General features: G+C 47.5%; 1 protein-coding gene across 1 annotated transcript in view; it reads right to left on the bottom strand.

Moving 5' to 3' along the window:
• Positions 1–4,340: 4,340 nt before the first annotated feature.
• Positions 4,341–10,751, bottom strand: part of LOC144946237 (arf-GAP with SH3 domain, ANK repeat and PH domain-containing protein 2-like) — a 110,642-nt gene continuing 104,231 nt past the window's right edge. The window contains exons 27-28 of the mRNA XM_078875121.1: positions 9,748–9,870; positions 4,341–8,892 (exon numbers count right to left, since the gene is read on the bottom strand). Coding sequence (XP_078731247.1) covers positions 8,818–8,892; positions 9,748–9,870 — 198 coding nt within the window. The 3' untranslated portion in view covers positions 4,341–8,817. The remainder of the gene's footprint in view (positions 8,893–9,747; positions 9,871–10,751) is intronic.

Here is a 10,751-nt window from a genome sequence, read left to right as displayed (position 1 = left end):
GTTAATCGGGTGTTGTGACGTCACGTGTTTGGGTTGCGGTTAATCGGGTGGTGACGTCACGTGTTTTAGGTTGCGGTTAATCGAGTGTTGTGACGTCACGTGTTTGGGTTGCGGTTAATCGGGTAGTGACGTCACGCGTTTAGATTGCAATTAATCCGGTGTTGTGCGGTCACGTGTTTTGGGGTGGGAGTTAATCGGGTGTTAATCCTCTTCTAAGACGTCTATCCAGTGTTGAGTATTAGGCAAAACACGATCTAGAGAGGCCTTCTAATGAATGCTTCCTCGAGTGTGCTGTGGAGAGAATCGAGAAGTTTGCGAACCTGGGAAGGATGCTTATGACCGGCTCCGGTTTGGCAGCAGAGGTCTCTCTCCCAATCATTGGCTGCGTAACGCTACTGTGTGTGGAAACTACCTAGCCTATCGCTCCATACGAAGCTCCAGTTCGTCTCGGCCACAGCGACACCCTCCATTCTCTCTGCTTGCAAGACGTGGACCCCTTTTGAATAAACATCTGCGCCGGTTTGAAACATTCATGCTGTCCTGCCTACGATTCATCCTGGGGTTTAACCAGACTGCATTGTGTGAAAAGCTCCACAGATCCTTGAAAGATCTGGACACGGTACCACCATCAGTGAGCTCCTCTGGCAGGCGAGGCTGCGTTCACCTGGGTTATGAAGCCCACGTGCCCAGCCATCGCATGCCCAAGCAGCTTCTGTTTGGCTGAACAGAGGGGGCTAAACGGGCGCAGTACGGGCTGGAAAAGAGATGGACCGATCCGGTACAGACTTGCCAAAGTCTGATATCAGCGGTGTCTCAAGATCGTCCTCTGTGGAGGAGGCTCCTGAAGGACGCTACTGGGGCACTTTGAGCCAGCCCGCCCTCCAACAACAGCAGTGGGCAAATGTGTGCGACGCTCGAATTGTTGCTGGCGAGATGGATGTGGGAAGCATAGTTGGTGACTCCCTGCTGTTCATCTCGGTCAACCCATGGCACCTGGATCTGTCCAGTGACCTGCAGGCGAGCCTTCGGCATTTCACGTGGCCTCAAGCTGCACTTAGCCTGGCACAAGGGCCGTGCTAATGTCACGAACCACGCCAGTTGTAACGTCACGTGTCGCAATTGTTTGCTGTGGCAACGTGGCGAGTTTGGGACCTTGCGGTTAAACGGGGTGGCACTGCACGTTCTCTCCATGAGCTCGCCACCCAAGTCCACTGGCACTGTGTGAAGTGCATTGTATGTTGAACTTCTTTCGCACCGTACGTAGCCAACCGTGCAAATCGGAGGTGCGGGGGAAGGACAACAAACTAAACACAAAAAAGCGGTGATAAAGAAATGAGTTTTCAATCTAGACTTAAAAGTGCACAGCTCCGGTGGACTCCTAATATGGGAAGTAAACACTTTTGCAGTGGTTAAAACAACATTTGTAATTGTACAAAACCGAGTTCTCATTCCTTCACCACAATAAACGAACTCCACCCAAGGATGTAAATGTGCACTGCCATTGCCTAGGGCTGCCACACTTCGTGGTGGCTTAGCCGACCCGCTCGCGCTCACCAAATCACCGCCGAGCGTCATGACGAATACAAACAACAGAATAAATAGAACAGTGTTGTTTTTCATATATTTTTTTGGAGTATAACAAAAAAAACCAGCAAGTATTTCCTGCACGATTCATCGGATCAAAGGCCTTCTGGGAGTACGGTGCATCGTTTCCAGCAGCATTGATTCAGCTCAAGCAAACTATGGAGCGCGATTTCAGCAGTTCACAGGCTTTGCTAGAATCATTGTTGGCGAGATACCAAAATGTCATCGACAAGACCCCCCCCCCCCGTCTCGTCTCCACGCTTCCTGTCATTCGGGGCCCCGACCTCATTCAAGTGGCATCACCCATTGCCAATTTCATAATTGAACGTGGGTAGGGGAAATTTTTTTTGTTAAACTGGGGGCAATATCCTTATCCAGCATATTTGTGTTGTTTACAAGTTTCATTGTGGGGGAGGCGATTGACTTCATGAAACCACCGGGACTGTCCCGGCCAAAACCGGGTCGTTTGGAAGATACCCCCCTCCACCCACCCTGCAGCACTGACACAGGTGCGGTCATGTTCATGAATGTCGATGGACAGGTTCCACTGTTGAAGCCAGACCAGGGTAGCCTCACCCTGCTTGGAGGACCTTGTGCAATTGCAAGAGATGGAATGCCCTTCCTATACCCCGTGCGTTTGTGTGCTCACTGAGAACATTGAACAGGGGACCCAACAGTGACTTTGGCGATTGTTGCTGTTTCGTTTGGTTTTAAATGCACGATTGCTTAGCAAGGTTCTAGATTGAGGATTTCCCATTGTGATTTCACGAGTGAAATGCGAGTCAAACCAAATGTGAAGGTTTCATTTTGGGTGTTTAAGTAGATTCACCTCGTAGAAATCCCTTGCCTAGTTGCAGGACTCTTAATATGGCTGGTGGGTGCTGTATTGAAATGTTTATCCCATGCCACTTAATGTTCGGCATGTGGAAGGAATGTGAAATACTAGACGATACGATACCACTCCAAGTTCAATACAGATGGATTAAATAATCCGTTGCTGTTTCGTCATCTTGCCACCGTTCGATAGCAGCTAACATTGATGACCTACTCGTTACGGTTGTGTTGCGTCAAGGATATCAATGCTAGAATTATGAAAACGTAGAAATGCAATGGTCAATGATATAACGACTCGAGGCGCGTTCTCTGACGGGAGGAGTGCCACACCTTGTAGAATTTCACAGGGTTTCTCATTCGATAGATTCTAGAGGAGCGAAAATAATGTGTGGTACACGTACGGGACATTTGAGTGTTTCAGCAACTAAAGGCGCTTTGCATCACTTTCAATTCTCAAGCCCTCATGCAGTCTAAACTAAACAAACTAAACTATTTAAATCTTGACTTAAAGCTTTCGTGACTGCAGGCGTTCATAGTCTTGGGTCTTTCGGTGAAGTCACGCAGATAGAAAAATAACTAATAGATCACGACGTTTCGATTGCAACACAAGCAATCGTCTTCAGGTGAAACAATACAGCAGGCGGACTGCTGAGGCAGGAAGAAATGTAGCGAGAGAGCTACTGCAAACAAAGGTTATACTGGTAGGAACCACCTGGTTCCACCAGCCCACAGGGGATTAGTGTCCGTCCGTCGTGCATACAAAAATGGGAGGGGTCGGGCTGGGTGGAGAGGGGAGGTTGGGGAGGGGCTGGTCACTCCGTGGTGCCCTTATAAAACTCAACGTTTTACCTACTCACGCCGGCTTGTGCCCGCCCTCAGTCGGGCATATTTGCGGAATACACCACGCCGCCGTTGACCCTGGCCATTGACCGAGCAACCCAACGTTCCTACCAGCTCCCTCCGCAGGAATGTGTTATACGTTTTGAGGTGGGTACAACCCAAGGGTAAGATGGAATTTGCAAGTGAATGTAAGATCGCAGAGCGAGGCATACCTCGGCTCATCCGAGAGGGGGAGGGAGGGTGGGGGTGAAATTCAGAGGGAACAAGGTGAGAGAAAAAAAGATCAAACATAGCAAACTTAGAAATGTAATGCAACTCAGAGAGTCGGCCAACATAACAGTTAACACTTTACCTGGTTGATCAACGTCCTTCCAAAGATTGCTACATTTTGCATCCATCTTCAAAATTTTGCATCCATCTTCTCGGTTGAAGTCGTGTCTGAGTTGTGTGGAAATCCTCCCCTTATAACGTTTGCCTTGGAAGCTTAACCCCCCTTTTCCTGAAGACGACCACTTGTGTTGCGATCAAAACGTTGTAGTTTTGTTTTTCATTTTCTTTGAACCTATCTACGTGACTTTACCCAAAGACCCAATAATAAACTATTTAGTATTTGAGCAGGTAAGGCCCACTGAGCTATATAGCTGTTTATCAGAGGCGACCTGGCCACAAATCATAGCTCAACGACGTGGTTAATTATGCGGAAGTTTAAAGCAGCCAAATACTCTAAACGCGTGTTTCTAAATGTGTAAGAAGAAAAATCCACGCGCCCACGGGGAGAGAAACATGCAAACTCCAAACATACAGGCTTCAGGGTCGGCATCGAACCCATGCCCCCTCCTGTATACCAGGCGAGGTAGTTAACGTCTCCGAACCACCGTGGACCCCCTTAAAACAAAGGGGGATCTCTGCTCCAAGAGCAGCTGTCGCTACGCGGCACGATGTTTACCCAGCACTGTCCTGCAAATGCGCATTTGCCGAGCAGTAGGGGGCGAAGTTGACGTGGGGTCCCCCCCCCCAAGTTAAGTTTGTGTAATTTGCATTTAATTGATCAGATTTGGACCTTGACGTCTGCACACAGGGCCCACAAGTTTTCGAATGTCACGGGATCTTGAACTCCCACTGTGACGCAGGCACCACGTATTTCATGGTTAGTGTACTGCCCAGTATTTACGCATCGATTCTTCAATGAAGCCACGTATATAATGTGTTCACCTGACCGTTGTCACCACTGGTGGCCGCTGCATTCACCAATACGTGCAAAAACGAATCCATCTGTGACCTTGGAAAGAGACGAGCAATTAAATTGTGGAGAGAAGAGGATGGAGGTGGCGGAGGGGTGGTCTTGCATACAACACACTTGTTAAATCACATTTTATTTCTGAGCCACATAATTTTAAATTAATCAGTAACATGCAGAAGGCAGTTTCCCCCCAAATAAAACATGTACAACAGTGGTTATTACGTTAAAAAATGTAAAAGAAAAAAGCACGTCTAAGAATGTCATCGTAATGTACCCAAAGGAAGAAGAAACCAAACTAAATCGCTCAGGTCCCAGAAAATACCCCATGCTGCAACCAGTGCAGTTTTTAGTAATTTACAAGACGGAAACTAAAACATATGGTACATTACACAACCACACATTCCAATAGGCATTTAATAGTATAAACGTCAAATCCACTCATTACTTTGCAGTTATGCACGCAAGGCATGACCCCTTGTTTGTAATATCGAGTTAAGCCAGGCCCTCCGCAACGCACACCAAACACCGAGCCGAACGCTTTTCTTGAACTTTCAAACGCTTGGATTACATTTCCCAGATTATACTGTGTAACTGTCCGCCATAAAAACAAACAAACAAAAACTATGCAACATCTCACCGATAACAAAAAAAACACAATTATATTGCCAACTGGGTGTTAATGGGTGCTTTCCTTACTTATGTTTATGGACATTACTTATATGCTGATTATGGATTTTTTTAATCATAATTTTCCCCATTTTTAAAGCGAAAATACTTGAGTTTCAGCAGGCTCCACGCTTGAGCAAATGGCTTTAAAACACAACAGAGCGACACGTTTAGTTTATAACATGTAAAAACGCGTTGCGTTTCCCATAACAGACCTGTCAAAAAGTGGCGCACCTATCTTACTTTTTTTAAGCCAATTTGTGTTTCCCCCCCTCCCTCAACGTAACTGTCTGATTCCACCAGGGAAAATGTCCCAATGGTACTTTTTTTTCTTACATGAAAAACACGTCACGTGATTTCGTTTATTTATTACTCATAGTTAAACCTTTTATATTTTTGGAACGTGGCAGAAAATGTTGTTTTCGCCTTAATAACAAACAAGATGAAACGCAACTGTCCTTTGCAATCAAGATTATTCAATTGAACACGTAGGCTTTCGCGACCAATATTCATAATAAAGGTTTTTGGGTTCGATCGCGTAAGTAATAAATGTGTTGTAACCCTCCACTACCCGACAGTCAGTAAGGTTTGTCACATAAACAAACCTTCAGCATCATCGGGCTGGCAAATCGCCCGATGATGCTGGATTTAATTGCCAGCAAAACTTCGTATTCAAATTGTAAATGTTGTGGATTTACTCTCCAACACACCGCTGGGCTGAAGTAGTAAACTAACTGGCGCGATGTTTACGTGACAAACCTTACTCGCTGTGTCGGGTGGTGGAGGATTACGACACATTTATACTTACGATCTAACCTAAAAACCTTTATTATGAAAATGATGCAATACCTGATGAAGTGCAGATCCCAGCGAGGGTTTCTAATCGAGTAAAAAAAAAAGCACCGTTGGATATCAGATTAATGGCAGGCCCCTGAATGACACCCAAAATTGCGCTAATCTGATGTGTACTGTTCGAAAAGAAGAGCAAGGCATCTGGCATTCAATCGTGCGACTTAACCTTGTTTATGTTCAATGATAAACATCCCTACTGTAATGTTTATTTCACTTAAGCCTATGGTCGAAAGTGGCAGGTAATATCTATTTGCCAAAGAGTTTACTGGCCAACCCCATCCATTTCCTCACTTTGAGAGGACAGTTTTATGAAGTGAAACAAATTTTATTTCACAAACTGGTTTGTTTCTACATGTTCTTTAAATATACAATAATTAGTAAAGTGTACATGCAAGATTAATGTGGTTAAAAAATAAAAGTTATCTTTGGCCCTCATTGGAGTAAAATTGGTCGGTGCTGTTGGTCAATGCTTGGTCCACGATGGCTAGTACTGTGTGTGGGGCTGCGTTGGACAACGCTGTTGGGATCGTGATGGCCAACAGAGCACGTGGTTCCCAGTATTCAAACGTCTTGATCCAGCATTCGGGGGTCTCACTGAAGTCCACACAGCTTTGGACAAATTATCTCATGAACAAATGTGAGGCGAGGGATATTCAACCAGCTCTGGGCGGTTGGTGCCCCCCTAAGCATTCATTACATTGAGTGCGTCACCTGACCACAACCATTACACGATGAAGGGGCTACATCATTATACATGCCCAGTTGTGTGAAATAATTTAGCGAATTACCATGACAATTATGTTAATATAATTACACATTTTATAAGGATCTGTGTTCAGGCTAGTATTTGCTGCACCCCGATTCTTTCTGTTATGTGGGGGACCGCTTTATCAAATTGAGGCCCCTAAGCTTATATTATTATTATTTTGCTCATGCCTAGCGTCACCACTGCACTCCAGTGTAGTCAACCTCGGGCAGACGCAACTCTGTGTATAAGCTAATCGTGAATACCATGCGGGTTAAACACATATAACAGTGTTTGCAGCCAGGTCTGCTGCCAGGATCATTGTCATTGCACATTGCAGTAGACAACAAGCAATTAAGGACACATGAAGCCACTCTGGCTTAAAACTCAGGATGTTTAGAGATCAGGTTTCACGGTGGCCTGCAGGTGGCTCAGAGGTCAGAGTGCTGAGTTCCTGGGTTCGATATATCGGTTTCTGTCGCCTGTCATTAAACTGGGTTTTCAAGGGTACCGAGTTGATAGTTTCAGCCGGGTCACCAACGACCGCTCAAAAAAGACAATCCCATAAACAATTTTTATGCACTAAATTTGGCTAAATTCCAACTCTGAGATGTAAAATATTGGTTTAAATGTAACACGCATTACTGTCACTCCGTGTGGACCAGAGGTCACATGATGAAGGGATGTCAGAGGTAGCTCTGCAATATCCACTTCCACGGGCTGTTCTCTAACAGGGAGGATTGCACTGCTCTGCAATAGATCAGAACGGAAATTTTTTCTCATGACATGATGCCGATTACATAATCGGCATAACACTTGAGGGTGGGGGTGAGGGGAAGAAACCACGTTCATCATTGTCACATGTGGCATCGCCAATATAAAGTTCCATCACTGGACTCCGTGTCATTGCTTAAATCATAAAATCAAGTCTCCTGGAGCCAAGTTTCAAGCCACCAAAATAGCCACGTCTTCCCATGGTGTATTATAGAGTACGTGGGTTGAGCGGCTTACCAATAGAATTAAAATATACTGTAACATTATTATTTCCCTTGAAACAAAAAGCAAAAAAATCCCCACTTTTGGTAATATTTTCAGCAACTGCTGCAAGTCTTCTCAATGGGTGTGTTTATAAGGCAACTTGTTCCAACGTTGTCATTCTTATTGTTGTAATTTTTGTTGTTTAAGAAACATGCAGTAGTAGTGCAAGCGTTAAATACTTGTGGCAATTTACAGTAGATATAAACTAACACGCCCCCCTTAAGGCTCCGTTCCCCACGCGGGTGGCCGTTCACTTTGCTCAGCTGGAGCCTCACGATGAACGCATCGCCATGATGGATCTGCCGCACCACTTGCTCGGAGCTTCTGCTTCCTACCCACCCTCCCCCCGCCGAGGTTCCGGATCCTCTTGACGCACAATCGCCGTGACACACGCACACCGGCGCGCGTGCGTGCGGGTCGCGAGTGGGACCTACACACAATTCCCTGCAAAGCCTCTGGACGAAGCTGACGAGAACAGTCGCGAGGGCTGCTCACCGTTTGGTCGCCGGCCGCTGCTGCCAGCTGCGCTTCCAACGGCCGCTTAAGAGAGTTACGCTGCGTGTGTCAATGTCCTACAGTGTTACGTCCGTGGAACTCCCAACGGCATACAATAAAGGAACGAATATAAACAAAACGTTTCTCCAAACCGATTCGGAGATATCTCTATTACTTACAATAATTGCATTACATATTACATATACCGAGTTTATTCCAATCCCAAGGGTCTCTTTTTCCCCATGATAACAATATTTGCAACAGGAGTGTTTCTTCATGTGAATGCCGCTAATTTGGGCACTCACGGTGCACGAATCTTCCGTTTGTCGACACGTCTTGCATGAAGAATGAGGCAGCCGTATGGAGTTCAATCGTCTTGCACCACGGAAGCAAGAACCCCACCGATCCCTGTGATGTCCCATCGTCCAGTGCAGATTTGTACAGATTTGTACAGATTTGTACGGAGGAGCGCGTTTCCCTTGGCGAGCCTCTGCTCTCCCCCCTGCTGCGAGGCGACACCACCTCACTCGACTAGGACGTGCACGAAGGAGACGGGAAACACGCCCTGCCTCTCCGGGTGTCCCTCCACGTGCCCCTTCTGCGGCAGAGCAACGCACAGCACAGTGTCGCCGACATCAGGGAGGCAAACGAGGGCGGGCGACGAGGTGACTGGCCGGTCCGTACGGCCGTCAATTCTGGCCGTCAACCATTAACATCGTCGCGTCTCACAGACAGCGCGAACTTCCCACCACGAAACCTAGAAATGTTGGGGTTTTTGTTAAATCCCATTAGGGTGGCATAGGGCCAAAGGCCCACACTGTCAAAGGGACAAACAGCAATGTTGAAATATATTCTTGGGTCTTTCGGTAAAGCCTTGGAAGCTAACCCCCCTTTTCCTGAAGACGACCGCTTGTGTTGCGATCGAAACGTCGTAGTTTTTTGTTATTTTCTTTGAACCTATCTACGTGACTTTACCGAAAGAGCCAAGAATATGAATTCCTGCGGTCACGAAAGCTTTAAGTCAGCGCTGTCGAAGGTGTAATAATAGACAGGCATTAATGCGTTACTCGAATTGAGCAAGGTTGTAAGAACTGGGGACGAGAAAAGTTGTAATTCCACTGAAGCAGAAAGGGAAGTTGTTTTGACCTGCGGCGTGGTGGCGGAAATGCAGTGCAGATGAAACGAGGAGACCGCCAGCCTGTTAGACTGATTCCTTAACATTGGCGGAGAGATCGATGAGTGACATTCATGAGAACAGGAACCACGGTAGTAGCAATAGAAGAGTGACAGGGAGGCGACCGACAGCCGGTGAACGATTTGCTGGAGTGAATCGGCGAGTGCTCGTTCAAACAATCACTTTGACTGCTTTGCAATGAAACCTATCACGATACGGCACCACCCCCGGTAGGCTAGCAGTGGGGAGTGGGGTGGTGAGGGGAGGCGAGATACTCACCCACCACTCCTGGTCCTCCTCGCCCGTCACCACGATGACCTCACCCTCGTGGAAGCTCAGCTCGTCCCCGTGGTCGGCGATGCAGTCGTAGACGGCCTTGACGCGTCGCACGCGCGGCTTTGGCTGCGCTCACGCGTGCACACAGGCAAAGATCCCCCCGTGTATAGCCTTAGCAGACTGTCGGGGCAAGTGCTGTTAGAATACACCTATGAAGGCCGACACAGCCTTCATGTCTGGCTCCTGGCCGGCCTTCGTCTCCCAGGTATTCCCTTAATGCCTATCTAAATGCAAACAAAAGACCCTCCCCCCCCCATAGCCTTAACGGACTTTTGGTGCAAGTGCTATAAAGGCCGGCACGGCACACGAAGGAGGGTTTGGGAGGTGAGCACCAGCGAGGCCTCCTTCGTCTCCCCAGCGACGAAGTTTACACACTGCACCAGGTACTCATTTGTCGCTGAGTGGACGTAGGGTATCAAGCTCATGTTGCTGCTGGGTTCATAGCACAGATCGAATGAAGCCCTCCCCCAGTGCTGGACTGCACGAGGCCACGGGGTGGCTGAATGCGTCCGTCTGCTGATGACGAAGCCGCTGCCAGGGCATTCCAGTTCCCCAATAAATATACATCTGTCAAAAAATAATCACCCGAGGCTGGAAAACCTAAACCGCATCCACTGCACAAACACCACGGCAGATGCGGACACCTGATGCGCAAGCGGAAAATGAGAAACTCTCCAGTGCTCGACTGTGGTCATCCAGAACAAACCGTGCCACTTATATAACGACGTAACGTCCGGTCCACAAACACGGCAATACACTTCGCTGCTGCTCCTGACGCGGTTGTCCGGCTTGACCACCTGAATGTGAAATTGTCGTCGTTGCTCTGGCATCCACATCAGCCGCCGTACAAAAGAAGACGACGGAGACTGGAAAACCTGGGGAAGACTCCACTGCCCCCTCGACCCGGGGCGACGGAACCGCCACCACCGCTGGGGCGAATCACCGGG

The sequence above is a fragment of the Lampetra fluviatilis genome, chromosome 2 (genome assembly GCF_964198595.1).
Source record: "Lampetra fluviatilis chromosome 2, kcLamFluv1.1, whole genome shotgun sequence".
NCBI lineage: Eukaryota > Metazoa > Chordata > Hyperoartia > Petromyzontiformes > Petromyzontidae > Lampetra > Lampetra fluviatilis.
This window is presented reverse-complemented; position numbering and strand designations above follow the sequence as displayed.